This window comes from Drosophila takahashii, chromosome 3L (assembly GCF_030179915.1).
Source record: "Drosophila takahashii strain IR98-3 E-12201 chromosome 3L, DtakHiC1v2, whole genome shotgun sequence".
NCBI lineage: Eukaryota > Metazoa > Arthropoda > Insecta > Diptera > Drosophilidae > Drosophila > Drosophila takahashii.
Genome location: NC_091680.1, coordinates 3,860,246 through 3,883,897, shown reverse-complemented (window position 1 = coordinate 3,883,897; position 23,652 = coordinate 3,860,246). Strand labels below are relative to the sequence as shown.

At 39.7% G+C, this 23,652-nt stretch overlaps 1 protein-coding gene across 4 annotated transcripts in view; it reads left to right on the top strand.

The window, feature by feature from the left end:
- The window catches only part of Tet (Ten-Eleven Translocation (TET) family protein), a 113,854-nt gene that overhangs the window by 20,861 nt on the left and 69,341 nt on the right, over nucleotides 1-23,652 (top strand). For all 4 annotated transcript variants that reach the window (XM_044394519.2, XM_044394517.2, XM_044394520.2 and 1 more), the window contains one exon: nucleotides 15,348-15,485. In XM_044394519.2, the coding sequence (XP_044250454.1) occupies nucleotides 15,348-15,485 (138 nt within the window). The remainder of the gene's footprint in view (nucleotides 1-15,347; nucleotides 15,486-23,652) is intronic.

The following is a 23,652-nucleotide window of genomic DNA, read 5'->3' as shown; positions in this document are numbered from 1 at the left end:
CTTGGAAAAACAACAAGGAACCGCCGTAAATTCAATTTAATTTTCTTTAAATATTATTTGAGACAATTTCAACAGCATTACATTTTTTCGTCGCTCTGTGCGGAGTTTATTTTATCATGTTTACTTTCAATAACTTTCATATATATCCCCCATTCCGCGCATAAACCTGGCAAACACAACAAAAAAGGATAAAAAACCATCTCCGCGTTGTGGAAAACAAATTTCAGTTCGTTTGCTATTTATTTTATTTATAGCTGAGAGCCTTTTTTGCATTTGGCGGACTTTTGTTTGTCGGCGCAAATTGAAAAATATAATTGAAACAATAAATTGTTATGTTGTCGAGCATCGAGCACTGAAAGAGTTGCCTTGCCGGGGATTATGTGTATTTGTTTGCTTTCGCTCGACTTGCTTTTCTGTTCCTGTACGAAAAAGAGAACGCAAAAAAATCAATTTAATTTCAGGTTTTTTTTGCCCGGCTAACAACTAAAAGTTGGTCTCAGTTCTCTGACCAAAGTCAAGTCATTTGCCAAAGTACGAAAGTCCTGCCGCGCATAAACATCCCCTAACTGGTGACGTGGGGGTGGTTTGCAGTCAAGACACCAAGCGAACGAAAGAAACGCAAAAAGAAAGAATTAAAGAAATGTTTTTCAAACAACAAAAAAAAAATATATATAAAATAAAGTAAAAAACTCCACAGAATCAGCGGGAGCAGCAACAACAATGAGCCGTACGTGCAACATGAATGCGCTGAAAAAATTTCACAGCACGTAGCTGGCAGTTGTAAAGTACACAATAAGAAATTGGGATGAATTTGAAGGGAACAAGATTTTTTACGGATTTAGAGAACATAACTTTAATAATTATAATTATTCCCATATGGTAATAATATTAGAAATATAGATCCTAACAAGATTAGATCCTTACTGAATGGTTTGGAATATTTAAGAAAAAAAGATTTATACTTCATGTTAAACTTGAAGTACACTTTAAACGTTTTCTAGGTTTTAAAGTCTACTTAAAATTTATTTAAGTAAATATGATAAATTTGATTTTGAAATTTTTATTCCTAGATATATTTTGCTCTACAAATTATTCCAAAATAGTCCCTTTTTTCCTCTGCAGGACCAAAACTTGTGAGCAGGACTTTGCACTTAGCATTTGCAGTGTGCGAATGTTCGTATGATATCAAACAATTTAGCGCATTGCATTACAAGTTGTTGGCGCTGAATAAAAAAAGCGAAAAAAGTTACGATGCAAGTTTTCTAATTGCAATGGCGCCCCCTGAAGGATATTAGGAGTGCAGATAAGAGGGAGTGCAAAACCAGGGCTTAACTGGGGGTTAGGCAGGGGTTAAACGGGGGTAGATCTATGGGGAAATGCGGCTGGCACGCACTCATAAAGTGTTCTTGTTGCTGTTGCTGCTGGCACATCATCAGCTATGCAAACAAATACGCATAAATATGCACGCACACACCCATCCACCCACAGCGGCTTTATGCAAAAAGCTGAAAACATGGAGAAAAAAATCATGGAGGAGGATAAATAAGAGGAAGCTCGAGAAGAGGGAAAATAACAAACTCAACACGCACACAGCAGCTAGAATGAACGGTACATGTGCAAATACATCACCTCGCCCATTCTCCACTTTCTTTTTTCATCCAAGCCTCCTCCTTTCAAGCTTTCTCCTTACGCACATTGCGTATACAACAACAACAACAGCAACACTAACTAGAAGAGGGCTGAAAAAAAAGAAATATGGAAGAAAAGAACGCACTGCAATGGCTTCTTGGCTGAACTCCCTGAACTTCTTACCTTTCCTAACCTCTTTTGGATCTTCAGCAAATAACCCTATCGGTAATACAGTGAAAAGGTGATAAGGAGAACTGAAAGTCAGATAAAAAAAGGATTTGGCATATAAATAGTGTTTAACTGGAGGTTAATTGCAAAAGTGCATCATTATATTTAGAGGCTAGTTTAAAATAGGGATTAATTAAAAATCTAGTAAATGTTTTCTTTTTTAAACAAGTTTTCTCTTGATTTAAGTTTGTTAAAAGGCGTTTAAGTTCAAGGACCTCACCCTTTATATTTGCATTGTACTCCCCAATTCACTCTTAAAATCCGAACATCAAACGCACATCAAAGCGGTGTGAACCCTTTTATTCAGCCAGCTAATTTAAGCCTACATCCTTTTTCTGCCATTTTCGAAGTGTCGAGAAAGCAAATTGCACTTAATTGATATTCACTGTGGCCCAGGATGACGCACTTTTGCGCGTGAGGCACTTCATACCATTTTCCCCAGCGTTTTTCAAGTAGTTGGGTATAAATATTTGCATTTCACAGGCCGCCTCGCAGAGGGCAAAAGAAAAATAGGGGAAAAACCAGAAGTCTTGCTTCGACTGGCACCCTAAAAGGAAAAATCTGCCAGAGAAAAAGAAGAAAATTATAGAGAAATTACCATAGCCTTCTTGCCTTGGCATCTTGTCCCATCTGATAAACAGCCGATGTTTGCCATGTTTGAGATGCTGCGATGCATCTGCATCTGCTGTGCTACTTTGTCGCTGTTAATTATAAAAATTTTCCATTTTCCCTCGTTTTAGCCCGGCAAGTGGAGGAAATTTTCTAAGCGAGCGCTCAAAAGCATGCTACAGTTTTCCCCCCGTTTGCGGCAGCTTTTATATTATATACTATATACCACATACATTTATACATATATATATTTTTAGACTTGTTTGAGCAAATTGCAAGCTGGCAGTTTGTGATGGGAGCGGCAGAGGGTGGGGGGATTTTCACAACAAAAGTTTAAGAAAAAGAAAACTGTGCAAATAAAACTTTTTGCTTTCGCTGGCTCTTTGGCTTTCCACCCGCTGCAAAAGTCCTTGCCAAGGGTAAATGCAAAGTTCGCACACACTCTCACACATTGGGAAAGTGGCGAAAAAAAAGCGAAAAAGCAGGGGGGGAAATGCGTGTTGGCCAAAAGGATATTGCAGGAAAAAAACAGAAAAAGAGAGAAAACGTTAAGAAAAAGAAAAAGTGAAGAAAATGCCAAATAAAATGGAGGAAGCTGGGCTTTGATTTCATCTCAGAGGAGCGAGAACTCGCTTGGTTTGCAGTTGGCAAAACGCTTCACTGCACTTGACTATTATTGAAGTTGGAGCCAAAAGGACCAAGGACCAAGGACCGAGGACCTCGAGCCCCCAGCACACCAAGTTTGTCCTTGCAAATAGAGCTGCTGCTTCTGCTGCTGGGAAAACTGGGAAACTTTTGCCTTGGGGCCTGCGAAAAGCAAAGGCAACATCTTTGGCACTGCCATCCTGGCATTCTGGCATCCTACTCATCTCGTCCTTTTCCCTTTTCCTTTTTTCTGTTTTTTTTTTCCTGCATCCTTTGCATATTTTAGCGCGCGATTCGTGCCTTCGCGTTGCATTTTTTATGTGTTGGTAGGTCATTGCACGTACAAAAGCCACTTTTACTGCAGCTGCCACTGCCACTGAATTTTCTACTCCTACATTCTACTTCTGCTGCAAATGCTGCTTCGAAACTTTGCTGCTGCTGCTGCTGCCAAATTAAACAACATTTCTGCTGCCAAAGCGCGCTGTTGAATTTTATTTTCAATTTTGAATGCCCTGAACAGAGTCCATAAATTCTATCAGGCGATTGGCAGGTGAGGCGCGCATCAGGGGAAAAATTAATTAATTATGCAGCCGGAGGTGCGAATAGATAATTGGGACTTATTAGTAAGCAAAAAAGGTGGTTTCTGTATTTGTAAAATCACCTAGGATCCTGTTGAATTTTAATAATTTTATTTTCTGAAAGTTGTAGAAGTTCTAATATATTTTTCAGAGTTGGTATCTTTATTTTTTTAAATTAAACTTCATAAATGTCAGTAATATTAGAAATATAAATTTTAAAAAATTAGTTATTTTGAGGTTTTAAAAGTAATGAGTTTTTTATTCAAAATATTATTTTAATTAAAAAAATTTAAAAAAGAAAAGAACCTAAACATAAGTTTATTAAAGCTTCTATTATATAATTTCACATATTAAAATACAGAAATTCTTGAAATTCTCTTCAGAAATATTCGTAATAAGGTTTTTAAAAACCCTCCCACAAAGAGTATTTAATTTTTCGGAACTTAAAAACGACTCCTCTTCTATTTAATGCATTTTAATGGTCATTCTTTGGGAGTGGTGGTTAGGGGAAGCACGAACGGAGTTTTTGCGGCTCTATCAAATGCAATTTGAAGCGCTTGCCACGCCCCCTCATCGGCCAACGCCCCCTTCCTCCCACTTGGACTCTGCTCTGTCAACTCGAGCGCATTATTTGCATTTCTTGTTTTGGTCCACAGTGGATGCAAAAAGTTTCTAGCCCGCATTTTATTTTTCATTTGCTGCTATTTGAATATGCAACTGGAATGGCTTTTTAATTTGCGATTCGAGCTGGACATAAATCATTTTTGGCTTCCATGCGACGAATTAAAAATTAATGCGATATCAGAGAGGCTAACGAAAAATGCAATCAGCAGAAGGATAGAGCATATATGGGTATATATTCCCATATATCCTTTATTTCGAGGATAGCGGATGAATTTGCTGTTTTGCACACACAGGCACCGGCACATTTTTATCGATTTTCCTCTTGCAATGCAGGCGATGAAATTTTTGCAACCCCAAAAACCAGTCTGAATTTTTTTCCTATTTTTTTCACCCCCTCTCCCTTTTCTGTCGATGGACCACGCACTTTTAGAAAATACCAGAAACGATGGGAAAACTGAGAAAAAAATAAATAAAAGGAAAACACGAGAATAGAGAGTAAAATGGAGGAGTGAAGTGAAGAAGAGTGTGGGAGGAGGAGTGTGGGATGATAGTGCGTGCGTGTGTGCGTGGAACATCGCAAAAGGGAGACAAGCAAAGAAAAGAAAAAAAATTCGCAATGAGGGTTGAAAATAAATTGCTTTTAATTTGATTTCAACTCAATTAAATCTACGAAATGGAATTTCAAATTAATTCTTTTTGCTCACTTTCAGTGGGAGTATTAGCCCCGCGGCAATTGCCAGCACTTTCTATAGTATCCAGTCCATTATCCTTGGTTAGTCCTGGCAGCAAGTCCAACTCCAAGTCCCAGTGCTAATGCACTTTCATTAGCACGCATCTGCAATCCCAACCGAGCCAAATATAACTAATTAAGTTCCGTTCTTTTGTCCCTTTTGTTCTCCTGGGATTTTTGGTAAATGGCACAGCTGTCCTTGATTATTGGCCAAAAAGGTGCTTAGCTTAATTGGAAAATTTTTTAATTTTAATAAGAGTCAAAATCTGCCAAGTGGGCCACCCCTGTTCCGAAGGTCCGATTTTCATCGAACTTTTTTACTTTTCCGGTTCACAACGAAAATATAAGAACTTCATTTGAACGGTTTTGCGAAATTTTGAGTTTTACCGGAGTTATAGGGGTCAAAACATGGCATTTTTGACACTTTTTCGAAAAAGTTGCACTCAGTCAAAAATTCATAACTTCGGAACGGTAAGAGATATCTTTATGATGTTTTCACTAATCGCTCAAGAATTATTATGGCTTTCCATAAAAAAATTTAAAAAAAAATTAAAAATTTTTTTTCTTAAAAATAAATCAACATTTTTTTTTAGTTTTTATTTTTTTCAGTGTTCTTCACCAGCTATAGAGTTTAAAACCATTTGAAAATGAAGTTTGATTCATTACGAAAAAGATCAAAAAAAAAAAAAGAGGGGCCCGGACAAAGGTTTTTCGCAATATCGATTTGAAGAAGGGCGCACAGCGGATTCCCATACAAAAACGGCTTGCTCGTGAAAATTGGCTGGTCAACACATGCCGTTGCGCGCGTAGCGTCAGCCGACTGCAGCTGTCAATGACGCACTTTTTGTCGTTTTGTATGGAAAACCGCTGTGCGCCCTTCTTCAAATCGATATTGCGAAAAACCTTTGTCCGGGCCCCTCTTTTTTTTTTTTTGATCTTTTTCGTAATGAATCAAACTTCATTTTCAAATGGTTTTAAACTCTATAGCTGGTGAAGAACACTGAAAAAAATAAAAACTAAAAAAAAATGTTGATTTATTTTTAAGAAAAAAACTTTTTAATTTTTTTTTAAATTTTTTTATGGAAAGCCATAATAATTCTTGAGCGATTAGTGAAAACATCATAAAGATATCTCTTACCGTTCCGAAGTTATGAATTTTTGACTGAGTGCAACTTTTTCGAAAAAGTGTCAAAAATGCCATGTTTTGACCCCTATAACTCCGGTAAAACTCAAAATTTCGCAAAACCGTTCAAATGAAGTTCTTATATTTTCGTTGTGAACCGGAAAAGTAAAAAAGTTCGATGAAAATCGGACCTTCGGAACAGGGGTGGCCCACTTGGCAGATTTTGACTCATAATAAAGGCAACCGGATTAGTGCTGGATTTTGAATTATATAGTTCTCTAGTCTAGTTTTCTAGTCTAAACCTTTGTGAACTTATTAAATCAAATAAATTCTACCCTTAGAATTCTACCCTTAGAATTTATTTGTTCAAATATCATTTTTTAAGTTTATTTGTTTATTTTTAGTTTGTTGGTTTATTAGGTTTTAGATGTTAAAGTAAAGGAACTACTTAAAAAATGTAATAATGAAGCTACATCTGGCGCCCAACGTGGGGCATTCAGTTTAAAATTGTACGTGCTTGTTCTATCATCTTAAGTTTGCGTACAAAAAATACCTTTTAATATATATTTTTCCAAATAACAAAGTTAGTAAATCAACGTGTAGCTTTTGTCAAGTCAAAAATCCCGTTTCCCTTATCCCCTTGCACCAGTAATCCTGAGAAACCTTTGAATCCCCGCCTTTCCTTCGGCAATTGTTTCCCTTTTCAATTGTTTTGCAATCCCATAAAGCCGCTCAATTAACACCGAGATGCCGATGCTGCTGCCGTTTCCCCCATCTTGACGGTAATAATAAATCCCTAACCCAAACCAATCCAAAGCCAGACCCTCGAATTGTGTCACAAGGCAACCAAATGCCCTTTGTTGTGCTTCACTTTACCCCTTTTTATCACTCATTTGGTGGCCTGTGTGACTTTCGCCGATGCTTTTTCCGCTTTTACCGCTACCTCAACAAACAATAAAACGCTCGTGCTCTCCCCCTTCGGTGAACTTGACCTTGATAAATTTGTGAAGTGAGCTTTTTAGCACATATCAAAACGGTTACATCTCAAGGGGGCAAACCGAACCGAAAAACGGGGGAGAGATTGACATTGAAAATTTTCGCATCTAAATTACGTGTAACAAATCGTCGGATGACGCATCTCTACACTCTCTCGCCCCCCGAAAGAGAAAGCAGATATATGTACTCGTATCCCTCGGATATATAATACATATAGGGGTGGCTGCAATTACAATGCCAAATGAAACGAAACTCACCCTCGTGTCCAAATGTATACGGCTATACGGTTATATATAGAGGAAGTCAACCCCCAAAAAGCGAGAGGAGAAAGAGAAAAGTCTGACAGCCGCAATCAAAATGGGATATAAGCCATAAAAATAAAAAGCAAATCCAACAGGCCTTGGCCCTGGTGAATCACCATCATCATCATCTTCCTACTCGTCGTCCAGACGCAATTTTCGGCAACCTTCAAGGACGTTGGGGGCTAATCAGGAAGCTCTCTCCGCCCCCCACGAAAGTGATAATCAAAATAAACAGGGCTCAAGGTGGCGTATCTTAGGGGGTTTTGGTTACGGGTACGACAACCTTGAAATGTTTTGCCTACGAAAATCGATTTCACTTCCTGGAGGCTGTGCGTTGCCCACAAAAAAGGGTTGTCCTTGATGTGGAAGTAATTAAGGCTTTATTTTGGCTTTTGGCACAGGTCAAGGTTGTTGTCCTTGTCCTTGGGTAGTTGGTATTCTGTTCTATTCTCACCTTTGCGGTGGCTCTAAATATTCCAGTACGCTGGGGTAAATGAACAGAGAAAATTTATAAAAGTACTTAATTTAAATACTTAGAAGGGTAACAAATTGTTAGTAACAATCCTTAAAGACTATATTATTATTTAGAATTTAGGTAAGATAAAGTTGCTTTAAAATTATGGAGGATTTTTTTTAAAAATCGAAAAATTATGGCTCAATCTGTTATTCAACATTCTGAAATAATTTCCTCTAATTCAAGTAAAATATGTTGTTCTCTTAAAAATATTTGATATCAGAAAGAATAGATGTTAAATTAAAGGTATGCCATTTTTTTTCCTCAGAATGAGGGTTTTAAAACTGAAGAAGATATCCCATTATCCTTTGTTCAATATCTTGATTAACGTTAAAGTGAATATAGTCGAGAAGAACAGGCTTTTCTCTTAAAAACGTATGTTTAATGAAAGAGATAAAGAAATATCCCCCCTGATAGTTATTAAATCTAAAGAAAGTCAAATATCCATTAAGTCTATTATATCATGATTTAAACTCTCACTTTCCCACAGTGTCTGCTGCAAAGTGGAACTGTTTTGGGGGGGTTTTCCGATGTAGGGGCTTTATAATTCATCAGCCTCGACGAAGGGTTGCCCAAAAACTCTGGGGCACACACATAAAGCAAACTTTTTATGGCTCATTAGGAGGGGTAGGAAATGTCGAGGGGTTGTTGTTGTGGTTATTCTCCAGTGGCTTCCCCCAAATTGTGTCATAAAAAGCGAACCCTCCCCGCTGGCTTTTCCTTTCTACACAACGTTGGGATCCTACCGCAAAGCCAATTGGCCTAGGTCAGTGCTCGGCTTTTGGCCCATTTGTGTGTTGTGTGTGCGTGTGGCCTTTCTGCCAACCGCAAACTCAGACTCAAATTCGAATTGGGGGCTACCTGTTGCTCGCTCGACTCTTAAATCGACTCCCGTTGTTACGAGAACCCCTAAAAAATAAGTGAAACGCCGGCGGGCTTTTTGAACAGCTCATTACGGCAGAGGCTTCGCAGGAGCAGCTGCCACCTGCCTTTGCCTTCGTTTTTAATAAAAACTACACTCATAAAAATAATTTTCTACATTTTAGAAAATTGCCCTAAAAAAATTTTCGCCCTTGAACTGAGAAAAACTTTCTATTTTCACGACAATTTTGCCATAAATTCAAGGCAGGTGACCATAAAAAAATATTTTTAGGGTTAATTTTTCTATTTTTCTAATAATTAGGGCGATTTTTTCGATTTGCTTCGATTTGACCTTTTCTAAATCCAACGGCGAATTGCCCTAATTTTTTTTCTAAAATTTGTCTAAATACAAGGGCGATTCGCCTTAAAAATCACTCCAAAAGTGTGAAATTCGGTAGCCCAGCGGTCTAATCACTTGCGCTTTCAACTTTGCTATATGAGGACTAAGGTCGTGGGGTTGTGGGTTCGAACCCTGTGTGATTCAACTTGATTTTTATTTATTTTTTTTTTTGTAAACGTTATAATACTAAGGACATTTTTTCGTCCGAATTTTAAATTAAAGTAGTCTTTAAACCTTAAAAACGTATGGGAGTTCTGAGTTAAAAGCATCTTTGTGTTTGCTGGCAAGAAAACGGGACTAATTGTCACAATCGTCAGGAAAAAATATACGGTTTAGTTGCCTTTAGTCAAAATATAACGTAGACCTCAAGAAAATAAGATGTCTGCAGAGTTTGTTCGTTGTCTTGCGCGATGGGTCTGTGGTGCAGCGGTAGGACGCTAGACTCTAAACCGAGAGGTCGTGGGTTCGATTCTCGCAACGACCAAAAAAAGTAAGTTGTTTTTTCTCCTCATATTTATTTCCCTAATTCGTTTACAAACATGATTTTTCAGTTCTAACGGCTGTGTTGTATAGATCGGGCCCCCCCTCTCAACGCAGCTCCCATATAAGCTACACACCAATACAATAATATGAAACGGTGTCCTCCGCCGGTGTTGTTTAATTAAAGCAGCAGTCCCAGAATATAGACGATTAAAAAAAAAACATGCTTCCCAAATTCAGTTAAGCATGCTCAAACACGATTTTTTTTAATTTGTCTAATTTTTTAGGGCATTTGCCTATAAAATCAGAAAATTCGCCCTTAATTTTAGAAAAATACACCTTAAAATTAGGGCAAATCACCCTAAAAACAGGAAAATATTTCTTATTTCAAGAAAAATCACCCTAAATTAAACCAAATTTCCATCGGGATTTTTTAGAAAATTTTTCTAAATACACGGGCGAATCGCCAGCGGATACGATTTATGGGCGATTTTCTAAATCCACGGGCGAAAAGTCAGTTTTTTAGGGCGATTTAGGGTAAAAATTTCTATGAGTGTAATAGCCCCAATTAAGTCGACATGCGTTTTGTGCTCTTTGCATTGTTGGCGCTAATAAAGTCAGCTCAAAAAAAAAATACAGACGATGCAGTTGATGGAAAAAACGTAACCTTTCAACAGGAAGCTACGAAAAAATTGATTTAAAGAAGGTTTCGTTGCGAGGCTCATAAACTGTCATCGATTTTTTTCGGCGAGGAAATGACGAAGCTTTCATCGCAGGATTTTATTTTATGCATGTGTCTGCAGGATTGTTGTATTTTGTCTTCCTTTTTCCTTTTTGTCTGCTTTGTGCGCTTTCTGGGTTGCCTACTTTTGGCCCTATTTTTATAGGTCGTTGGCCTTGTTTTTACGGCTTTTTGGGTGGCTTCTTAAAGTCGATTGTCTGTATTTCTTTTTCTTTAGGTTTTGGTGGCTTGAATTATGGGATTATTATTGGCTGATGAGGTCTGGAATGTTTATTTGATTAGGAAATGTGATGATGTTATAGTATTGTATTATTTTATGAATAAATACTTAATTTTATGTTGTCAGAAATAAAAATTCCATATTTGATTTTAATTGACTTGGAAAAAAATTAAAACAAAATAAAATATTTTAAATAGTTAGAAGATAAGAAGTAGATTTTTTTTGGCCCATTTATTAATCTTTTTTTTAAAGAAATTTCCTTAAATATTTTAGACTAGAAGAGAAATCTTCACTTAATTTCTGATTAATTACCCAATTTATATATTAAATCCGCCAGTATAAAATACATCACCCGTATAATTCATTGTCTAAAACCAAAGAAATCTCTCTATCCATCGAAATTCTTTAAGTAATTTTCCTTTTCTTTGTATATAATTTACAACAAACAAAGGCAACAAAAGCCTTCAATACAATTAAAATGTAAATCATCTTGAACAAAATCGGTTTCCAATTTAAAACTCCATCCACAGTCACCTTTAAAATATTTCCTCCCAATTCACACTCGAAATACTTGTTCAAAGCGAGCACAACTGTACCAATTGCGCACTCGCTACGTGACTTTGTCGTATCGGTTTCACCCGAAAACACCTCAAGAACTTCCGAAGGCTGGAAACTAAATTTAGACGCCACCGAGAGCAACCCCAACTCGCAGTAATCCCAAGATTCAAGATCCCAAGATCCCCAGACTCCAGGCCCAGTGACATCGTCTCCATCTTCCATTTTCCATCTTGTGGCAGTCTTTTCATCATTGGGGGGCTGCAACTGCATCTTGCAACTGGCACGCTCTCAACTGCGACTGTGAAAATGCAACTGTGTGACTTTTACTTTGGCTCTGCATTAAAATAATTGCTTCCGAAATGACAACTGCTGCTAAAATTGAAAAGTGCCCTGTACGCAGACGCATTTGTTCCCAGTTTCCCCGGTCTCCCCGATTCCCGGGTTCCCAGTTCCCTCCAGATCCCCTGATCCCTGTGATCGCCCCCAAAAGGTTGACGTTCTGGCAACATGTGTGCGCGCCTGCGCGTGCCATCAATGTAAATGCAGCTTGGCGATGGAGATGGAGATGCTGATGGTGTGTATAGCGAATGGGGTTGATTTGGGAAGAAATACCGGGCACTGAGAAAAATTTTAGCAAGTTTTTAAATTAAATTCATGTCTTTAAAGAATATTTCATTTTTAATATTTTAAAATCAAAACTAAGCATTAGATAATGTAAAATTACTTAATAAACACTTTGACTTTTCGATGATTATTCCCAAAGATTTAATCCAGATAAATCAATAGTAAATACTTAAACAATCTGAGAAGGTCATTATATTTAAATCTAATAGATTTATTAAATATCCTCAAAAAACGGTCCATAAAACCCTCCTTATACTTTCACTCCAAGTTTTGCCTTCAAAAATTTTAAATTAAATGGTTAAAAAAATCCAAAGTTAAGAATAAGTCATGTAATTTTTTCCAGTGTCTATGATGGCGTCGCTTATTTACCGTTAAGATGCAGTGGCTGTCAATCAGCCACCAAAAAGACTCTGAGACTCAGACAAGGGCATTCCACAGGCACTCCTGCGAAGCTGTCTGGATCCGATTTGGATCCATATGTCGTCCCTTTTGCCGCTCTTCCTCTTTCTCACTCGACTCTTCGATCTATTTTTGAACAACTGTGGAGCTGTGGGCACGCCTGCGCACACACCATTATGTACTTGTACAGATGTACATCCATAATTTCCATTTTCAATTTTAGTTCTTCAACTTTACCGTTGGTTTCGCCTCGATTTCCCAGCACTTTGCCTAATGGTTCTTTTGAGACGCGATCTCAGGCTCAGGCTCTTTTTTTCCACGGCTCTGATATTTACGACCCTGCGCCGGAAATAGATTTGGAATTTAGAGTTTGGATTTTGGTTCAACAGGCGGTTTGCAGCCTTCTTCATGCTTATTGGAATTATCTATGGTTTCGATATCCATATGTTCTTCAGAACATTCAAGTAATTTAATATGGCAGCCTGTTTCCTCCCAGGTTAATCTCATTGTTCAACTGCATGGGAAATTAATTTTGGGGCATCAGGATGCTAGTTTCTGTTTTAAATTATTCAAAGGGAAATGACCTTTTATTTGTTGGGAAGAGGAGACCTATTATAATTGGATCGGATTTACTATAATCTTCCTATTGAAAAATATCAACAATTTTGGATCATTATTTCTGGATCGACTTCAATACTGCTTTTTTTTAAAATCGGAAATAAGGAGTTTTTCTGCAGGAAATTGTAAAAAATTCTCCCGGATCGAAGATGAAGAAGAACAGCTAACAATCTGATAAACTGAACGAAGGCTGAATTAAAAAAACTATGTTTTTTTTTACAAGCGGTTGCACTAGGATTTAAAAAAAAAATGGACAAAAACTAAAAGTTCCAGGATTAAAAGCCAATCTATTTGGAATTTTATATGGAGTTCAGGGATATATTTTACATATTTTTTAGGAATTTAAGTTAATAATAAATTAACTTTACACTAAACAAGAAAGGAAGCTAGCTTCGGCCAGCCGAAGCTTATATACCCTTGCAGATCATTCCTATTAATTATTAAATCGCAAAAATGTTCAATTTTCTAATATTTCTCATTAATTTTCCGATCGTTCCTATGGCAGCTATATGATATAGTAGTCCGATTTTTTAAATAATTAATTCGAAATTCAGAAATATTATTTTTTAAAGTTTTTTTTTCCGATTGTTCCTATGGGAGCCATAAGATATAGTTGTCCGATCCGGTCGGCTCCGACATATATACTACCTGCAATAGAAAGAAGACTTTTGGGAAAGTTTCATCCCGATAGCTCAAAAACTGAGAGACTAGTTTGCGTAGAAACAGACAGACGGACAGACGGACAGACGGACATGGCTAGATCGACTCGTCTTGTGATGCTGATCAAGAATATATATACTTTATGGGGTCGGAAACGTCTCCTTCACTGCGTTGCAAACTTCTGACTGAAATCATAATACCTTCTGCAAGGGTATAAAAATGACTGTTCTTCAAAGCGGACATAAGCTGACTGCTTTGGCCCAAGCAGTGCAACCGGAAATGGCGCAAGAACAAAGCAGTTCACCTCATCTGGGTTCGTTAGACAACCGCTAGATGGCGCCACTGTGCCCTCCAGTTTTTATATGCGCCATCTAGCAGATTGGTGGAACAACTACAGCAGTTCTCAGGTTGGCCGCCAGACGGTTTTATACACTTATTCTACATATGTTAAAAGAAAAACTTGGCTTGGCGCCACCTGGCGTATGTAGAAAATAATGTAAAATTGCGCCACCCTGTGTTTTAAACTTGCACGAGTCGCCCTTTTTTTCAACCCCAGAAGCCGGAAATCGGAAATGACCGGAAATGATCGAAAATAAGCCGGAATCGATAAATAGCGGCATTTTAAACCGGAAAAATGTACATTTATTGTATTGCGTTAATGTAAAACTACAGTTACAGAAATGGGTTGAGATCGGTCGGTCCTTTTGGAGTCACATCAATGGCTTCCAGGAGGTCGGCGGCCGCCTGTTTGTCCCTCTGGCTATTGCCCAGGAACCTGCGGTTCCCGGTCTTGCTGACGAGCAGCAGCTGCTCCTTCTTCGCCGTGGCCAGGCTGATGTGGCGCGAACTCTGGAGGTGCCTTTCGAAGGCCTGAAGCCGCGTCTTGTGCAGGAGCGCTTCCTGGTGCCTCTTCATGCTGTTAAAGCCGGCGATCCATATGTTGCACACCTTGCAGTGGAAACGCTCCTTGCCAAGGTGGACCGACAGGTGCACGTCCGAGTCCGAGCCGCCGTCTTCGGGCTTCCTGGAGATCTTGTTGGCTACCGCCCCATCCTCATCGTCGCTCTCCTCCAGAAGGTGCATGATGTTCCCTTCATCCTCGTGGGAGCTTGGCTGGAACAACTCCCTGGCGACACCCAGGTTTCCGAAGGAGGCTCCGGAGCTGCCGCTGGCTGAGGATCGCATCTTCCGCATGCGTTCCCTTTTAGGCGGGAGCGAGGGTGGAGTCTGGCATTGCCTGATCAGCGAGGCGACGTCCTGGGCACTGTTGGTGATGGAGTGGCACTCGAAGGTCACTTCGAAGGACGAGGAGGACGTCTTTTTGAAGGAGAACTTCTCCATTGCGAAATCCGAACAGCTGTTGTTTGGTGCCGATTTTCGATAGTGTCGATAAGCGAATCAAGTCATCCCTGAAGTATCGCACTTGCGATAGATCGATAGGCCGATTTCAGTTGGTTTAACGGTTTTTTTGATTTTACCACGTATTTACGCATTGCGAAATGGATTTCGACGGCATGGAAGCGGAAGTCCAAGCTGGAGCCCAAGAGCAAGCCCAGAAAATCGGAATAAAGCACCTGATGCTGGCGGTGGTGTCGGACCGAAATGTCCTGAACGAGTTGCCCGTGGACTATAAGGTCCCCAAATTGTGGGACCTCAACCACTGAAAAAAATTGGGAAATCGATAAATAAATAATAATTATTAAAAAAACAATAATCAAAAACAAATTTAATAATTCTTAATAAATTGATTTTTTTATTAGATTTTTTATTTTATTTTTAATTAAATATTTAATATTTATCTCTTCAGATCGTCTTCGGAGCCGATGGTCAGCCCGTTCGACCCGATTCGAAACGCGGCCGGGGCAAGGGAAAGTCGTCTGGTTCCGGCAATGGATCGGTTAACGCCACAGGTATCGCCGCCGGCAATGGAACACCAACAACTGGGGTAAGTGACGTCACCGCGGCTTTATTGCCCAACCGAAAAAGCCCCCATACCTCTCCACATTTTATTCATGGGAACTAATTAAGTCACGCGACGACACTCTGCAGACAGACTGTCTGCGGTCGAGGGATTGCCCAGGCCCATACTCCACAATCCATACTCCAAGCCAGACCCACAGTCCCCAATCCCCAATCCCCAGATTCCTGATACCCAGACCCCTTCACGGACCACCAGTCTTTTTTCGCGGCATGCCACAGCAACGTTTTCCACGTCATCACGCCCGTCGCCACTTGCTTTGTTTGTTCAGGCCAATGCACTGCGAGAAATTGACAGGACAACTAAAAATTGTTATTTTATATTCATTTATTTTTAATAATATTGAAAACATTTTTTAGAATTAGTCTACAAGAAATTTTTAAGGGAATTTTAGGCAAACTTAAAAGGGGTTTCTCAGAGTTAAAAATTTATCTATTTTATAGGACACGAATTAACACTTATTTTTTAAATAATAAATACTTTTTAAAAGGCTTGTTATTTTTAGTAGTATTTCTAAGATGATGACTCATACAAAGTGAGCCTTATTGTTCTCTGTGCAGCGTAGTCATGGCAGCGAGATGGGTCGGCTTCCCCGAAAGGCAATCCCTGTCCCTGTTTCCAGAGTCCCAGACCCAGAGTCAAAGTCGCGTTTTCGCAGACATCCCAGATCCCAGACAGCCCGAGGCAGCCAACCGCACGTAGCTGGGGGTCACCACCATAAAAACCTGCCGGCAAAATGGAGATGGAGAAAAAAAAGGCAGACAAAGTTGGGCCTTATGTTGACTTGCTCAAAGGCGAGCTTGTGCTGGGCCACTTGTTCTGCGGATTGTGGATGTGGATGTGGCAGCCACAAGCCGCACGTAGCAGCCAAAAACCAGCGGCAAAAGACCCAGGAGCCAAGAGCCCAGAGGATGGCTACCCAGCTACTTATTGTTGCCATGGGTCTGGGTCTCTTTTCCTCATCCGTCGTCGCTCTGGGAACCTCACTTTGACTTTGCCTTTGCCTTTCTTCGTGGGGAAACCCGGAAAAGCGCCAGTGACTTTGACCTTTGATGGAGCGACGGGATCGGCCGGGGAATTTCCCTTTCAGCAGCTCACGCAACAGTCCTCTCGTCCTCCGTCCTCCTGCGATTTCAAGGTCGGGAGTGTCGTAAAAACATGACACAAGCTAATACAGTGCATGAATGTTACACAATACAGTGAGTTCCAGTCACAGGGGTCTTGTGGTTTCGGTGACAACGGCATTTAAATGGGGGATATCTTTATTGGCACTCCCAAAATGAATTGTGAACCTTTTTGCCATAGAAATTGATGATGATAAAAATTGGGAAAAATTAATAAAATATTAAAGAAAAAAACCAAAGGGATATTTTAAAGTTAAAAAGGCTTCAAGCTCTTCTATATTTAATGCAATATTTTATATCCACCCCCTCCCAGTTTGAAGCTTTTTTTTCCGTAATGAATTTCATTCATGATGAAGCCTCCTTCCACACACCCAGTTATTCTTGTAGCTCGTCTATCCGGCTCATCACTCAAGTCATTTTATGCGGATGCGAAGTTACTCCACTCCACTCAGTGGAGTGCCTTCCCCATGCCATCAGTCTAAGCCAGCGATTTGTTTGGCAAGTGGTTGGTGGCAACATCTGCGTCTGGAGGCGACTTCCCTCCTCCAATGGAGCGTTGATTATGTCGTCACAGCGTCTGAGACTTGAAGACTCCCCGTGGTGGCAAACACACACACACTCATGGAAGCATAGAAGTAGAAGCCCATAAAAAGACCAAGCAGACATCCTCAGCCAGCTGGGGAATCTGAATCACGTGTGGCTCCCGTGGCCATAAAATCAGCCAGAAGGCAACAGGTTGTCCTGGTCCTTTGGCTGCGATTTTCTCTGCCGGGGAAAACCACTAGAAAATTTCCTCAAGTTTTCCTCTTCATTTTCCCCCCGCTGAGTGCAACACTTGCAAAGTTTTCCTTTGGCAAATTTTCCCGGGGAAAACGGGGGAAAGTGAAGTGAAGTTTTTGGTGGCCCAGTGACACGGACACAGAAACAGAAACACGGCTACTACTTCATTTTTTCCCACTGCCACCGAATTCAGGTCGCGTTGCATTTGCCAGGAAAACTCCCACCCACTTTTCCCCCCCTCGCGGCGACCTTTCAACGTGCACACGATGGGACAAAAAAAAAACCAGGGGGAAAAAAGAGAGTAATAGAGGAGTCGGCAAAGGCAAAGGCAAATCCATTGGCAGCACACGGGACCGGGACATTGGGATTTGGCCAAGGACGAAAGTCCGGAAAGCTGCAACATTTCCATTTCCACGGTCAGGGGCATTGGCCCCCGATGCCCAGGGGAGAGGCCCACTCTTCAGGTCGAAACTCCTCTGGCGGCACGCCTGACGCCTGCAACGCGGACCTGGGCATCGCCTCATGCACTGGGAGAAATTCTGGGCCCTCAAAAAAGACCAATAAAATTAATAAAGCTTCAAGTCAGATAAAGTAGTTAAATCTATAAAGATACCAATAATACTTTAAAGCATTTAAAAACTCCTAAACATAATAAAGAACGTTAAATTTTATTTTTTAAAACTGTCATCAGATTTTAAAACGAATAACAATTAATTAAAAAATGCTTAAGATTTAAATAAATTCTTATTTTATACTTAAATCCTAAATATCTTTTTAATTGATCTAAAGATATAATTCCTCTTTTTCCCGTGCACCTTTTGGCCTTCATGTTCATGTTTGCATGCAGTTACCAACATTTTTGGCCAGCCAGTCGGTTGCCCAGTCAGCCAGTTAGCCATTGTTCAGTCCAGCTGGGTCGCGGATTGGGTCGCCATTGGGTTGAAATGGAGCCGCGCCGAGTTGAGTCGGGTTTTTGGTTTTTGGCTTTGATGGCCTCGATAGTCCAGCTATCCAGCTCCGCCAGCCGGGCAATTCGGGGTCGCCATGTCGGCTCAGTCCTTTTGGCCAACGGCAACATCAGCGACAGCGACTTGTTGCACTCCCCTCCCTCGAAACTCCCCCGTTCACTTTTTTAAACCAGGTCTTTATCCTCCTCCATCTGGCTGCGAATCTGAATCTGCATATACATGGGCTTATGCGGAATGCGGCTGGAGTTTGGAGCTTGGAGATTGTCATCCCAGCCAATGGGGACAACACTGTGCCACAGGAAATGGGTTTCTCTTTTGAAAATATGACTCATTTTTAAGAAGATTTATGGGAAAGAATATGGGAATAAAATATTATTTTTATTCCCATGAATTAAGATTATTTTGGAAGCAAATATTTAAGTACATAAAAGACAAAAAATATAAGAAATATGTATTTATTTTGGGTATAAAAGTATTTGAAAAATGAAACATTTTGGAAATAAATGTAATGCATTTTTAAATAAAATGCCAAATAAATATTTTCAGCTTTTAAAAGGGAAATAATAAAATAAAAAAGGTATCTTAACAAATATATGTCTCCCCTAAAAAAACGGGAAGTAACAAAAATCAGCTATCAAATCACACATAAAAATCTACAAAATAAATAAATTAGGAAATAATATTAGGATGCCAATTTTCCTTTAGACATTTCAGAAAAGGAAATAATCTAAGAAACTTTAAAAATATTAAGATATTTATTCTGTAACCTGATATTTAAAGGGTGTAAAATTTCTCTAACCACATGTAATAACAATCAACTTTGTAGCTGTGTGCTCTGCATATTTGCCATGCATTTTTGTTAAAAACAACACCTCTTTAGTCCCCTTTACAACCCACTACCACCCACCATACTTGTTTTTTTTTTATTGCGTTGGTGTTTTTCTAGCTGGGAATGAGGCCATCCCACATCCCAGCTACCGAATGCGAACTACCGACTAGCAAAGACCACCGTCCAGTGCCTCTGGCAATTAGTCAACACATAGCAGGCGATGCAATCAGGCTGTCACAATGTTTGGACATGGACATGGCACGCAAGGGGAGTCTTTCTGCTTTAAAAGCGAGGAGGGGAGGGGCCACTTCAATTGGCAAGCCGACTGGCAGTGCACTTAACGTCTAATTAGGCGGCGCCTGCTGAAAAGCCTACTGAAAAGCTAAAAAGCCGCTCAACGGGTTGGCAATGTCAAAGCGAAGGCTTTTTAAGACTTTGGCCACACCTTGGCCATCACTCAAAAAGCAGGAAAAAAACCAAGAAAACAAACAGAAGTTGCAGTCTGTGGGCCAGACATAATCGTAAATGCCAACATGTCGGCGCCAAGTTGGCTGGCATGGCTTTGGCTACCTCAGTGGCACAGTACCACCAACCGTGACAGCAGCAACATCTACGGCAGCAGCAGCAACACTAACAGCAACAGCAGCAACATGAGCAACAGCAACAGCAACATGAAACACCAAGGGGACTCCTACGTGCGATGGCGATACAAGAGCTTACAAACAGCTCGTAAAAAACAGAAAAACAGACCCACGGCCCGTGGCATCAGCTTCAGATTCAAAGGCAGCAAAAGCAGCAGCAACAGCAACAGCAGGCGGCAGGCAGACAATTTGTCGTCCAACTGTCCGCATTGGAGGCACACCGGCAACACCAGGGATAGCAACAGCTACCCGGCAGCAACACTTGCTGCACAGAGAGAAAATGTGGCGTAAATCGCATGATTTATGGGAAATTTATAAAGCTGTACATTAAATAGCTTAAATAAAAATCAAACTAAAAATACATAAAATAAAAGAATTACTCCAAATTCAAAAAAAATTAATTAGCCAGAAAAACCTAATAAGAAAATGTCCTAAAACAAAGCAGTTTTAGCAATGATTAAAAAGTAGTACAAAATATATTATATACATCAAAAAATATTTTGTTGTAAATGCAAAATTATATTTATTATGGAATATATTGTATAAACATATTTATATTATTTTTTACATGCCAGGCATTTATTCTATTTATTGCACATATTTTTCCTTCTTCTTCTTCTTATATTCTTGATATTCTCAAATATTTCTCGCAGTGCCTTGGCTGGTGTCCCAAACTGTAAGAGGAGACGGGCGACAGAGCGACTTTTGGCACACGCAGCACGTGAGCCGGGCAACCTGTCTGCGGTGGCTTCTGTCCTTCGGTCCTCCTGGCTGGCACATCCACTTCCCATTCCCCTTTCCCCTCTCCCTTCTTTTGGCCCCTTGGTTTTTCCGTTTATGAAAGACCAAAAGGACGGACGGACGGGCGACGATCCCGTGTGGGTCTTAAGTCGAACAATGAAAGCGCTGAAAGCGGCCACGCAACAGTTGCTGTTTTCTGTTGCTGTTTTCTGGTGTTGCAAACGGGACACGCCTGCGGCACCTTCATTGAAATCCAAGCCAAGAGGGCTGGGGAAAAGGCCAAAATAAAATAAATAAAAAAAAACAGGGAAAGCAGACGCAGACCGAATGATCCAATGTCAAGGTTGCCGGCGTTTTTGTTGTGGGTCAAGGTCGTCGTCGAAAGAGACCCTTAAAAAAGCGGAAGCGCACGCCTTCGTCTAATAATAAAAAGGGCAATGAGCTTAATTTAACCCTTTTCCGGGTTGATGTCCTTTCGCCGAGGCTTCGTCCTTCGTCCCTTTGCCACGCGCCCGGGCACTTGACCCTTTTTCGACTGGCGACGGCGACTGTTGCTCAAACATCCTTGAGAGTCAAAGTCAGTCAACCCAAAAAAAAGGACGAAAAAAAGGAGAAAAGGTCCTTGGTGTCGTCAACCTTTTGTGAGCCGCTGACTCGTAACTTTCTGCTTTCTCTGAAGTGTTTTTTTTCTGTTTTTGTGCGTTTCGCCAGCTACTTTATCAACTGTTGCTCGGGGCGGCATTTGCATGTCCTTTTGCTGCCGGCATATCCTTTTTTTTTCGTATCAACCAGACAAGTCTGCCCGTCGTCTGCCCCAAAAAGGTTTCCTCTTTTCGGCCAACAAGTTGATTGACCTTCTTCAAAGGATTTCTACTTGTCCATTTTCCTTTTTATACACTCCTTCGCCTTCCCGTTTTAATTATTTAAGGACATTCCTCTGTGTTTTTGAGTGTTTGTGACATTCGGCAAATGAAAACTTCAATTCAATTTCCAGTTTTCAATTTTCGCTTTAATTTTTTCTGCCTTTGGTTTGATTTGTCTTTTTGCTTAATTAATTTTCTTGGCTGCTACAATGAAATTTACAACTTTTAACGCACACACACTTACTAACACACAAAAAGGACGAAAAGGCACTTCCGTTTCCTGCTTACAAACACAAACACACACACACAAGAGGCTTACACAGAGGCTAAATTGCTGCAATAAATTTGAAATTCAATTTAAAATGAACATAAATTGCTTCAACTTTCGAAGCTTGTCATTTTTAAAAAACATTTTTCAACTAACACACACAAACACCCAGCACGAACACACACATAAATCGCATTAAGCGCTTTAAGGCACAAAATACTGCCATAAAAATCGTTTGCTCGTTAATTTCTTGTGTATTTGTGTGCGTGTTTTATTTTTTTTTTTGTTGTTTACTGCCTTGTCTTACTCGCCAACCCAGCCACCCACAGCCACCCCCATTTTCCCCACCATTTCCCTGGCTTTCCACCGTACATAATGGCAGCCAGCTCTACAGCTACAGCTTCCTTCTATATACACTTGATAAATGTGCATGGCAGCGACACATACATACAAAGCGCCACACACACACCAAAGGATATATATTCACACAAATATATATAGATATCTATATGTATATATGTATACCTATAGCTATATTGGACAAAAAGTAAGCGAAGAAAATGAAGGCAAAACACTGGCAAGAAAATTGAACTCAATTGATACCCAGCTCAGTTTTTTTGGGGAAAGAATGCGATGCGAATCAGATTGGAAGATCCGAAGAAATATTATTATAATATTATTATAATGAATTTATAATATATAACACAGGTCAACAAAATTGACTTTATTAAAAGGTGCAGGCCTATGGGCATTAAAATATGTTAATATAGACGTATATAAGCATATCTGCATACTTAGTTTTCGCGTTTAACGGGTGGTATTTCTGCAATCGCGGTTTGAAAAAAATAGCAACATTTAATGTTTTGATTTAAGGTATCTTCGAAGGTCTTTGCCCAACTGTATTAAAACCTATGCCAAAAAATGGCTTAGATGCCCATCTACATAATTGCATTTAAGGTTCCATCATAATTTGAGTCAATCAAAGCCTATGAGTTATTGAAGTAATTTGTTCACCTCTATTCCCAACCAACTTGATGCGGTGAACAGTCTTAAAAAAATACAAGGAAAAATATGTGCCGTAAAATATTTGACAGGCATCTAGAGGCGACTTTTCCCGAATTTTTGAGATAAAACCCACTATTGTACTTCGAAGGATGGAATTTGTAGAATTTTTTCCGTAAGAACGGGAAAAGTAACAAGTATTTTGAAATTCCATTTTACATAAATATCTGACACATTCGTAGAAATTTGCCTTTCAATTTGGTTAGCAGTAGGCGCCGAACATCAAAAAATTGTATTTTCAAGGGGTTAGTATGCCTGTTAAATATCTCCCCCCACAATTTTAAGGCTACGCCACTGTTATATTTAAAAAACCTACTGTGAGAAGTCACGTACAACTCGTTACGTAAGAGTTACTTAAAAATACTTGTTACTTTTTACGTTCTTATGAAAAAAATTCTATAAATTCCATCCTTCGACGTAGAATGGTCTTATTTATCTCAAAAATTCGGGAAAAGTCGCCTCTAGATGCCTGTCAAATATTTTACGGCACATATTTTTCCTTGTATTTTTTTAAGACTGTTCACCGCATCAAGTTGGTTGTGAATAGAGGTGAACAAATTACTTCAATGGCTCATAGGCTTTGACTGACTCAAATTATGATGGAACCTTAAATGCAATCATGTAGAAGGGCATCTAGGCAATTTTTTGGCATAGGTTTTATTACAACTAAGCACAGAGCCTCGAGGATATCTTACATCCAAACAATTAATGTTGCTATTTTTTTCAAACCGCGATTGCACAAATACCACCCGTTAAACGCGAAAACTAAGTATGCAGATATGCTTATATCCGTCTATATTAACACAATTTAATGCCAATAGGGCTGCACCAAAAGCACTGTCGGCCTGTGTAATTTAT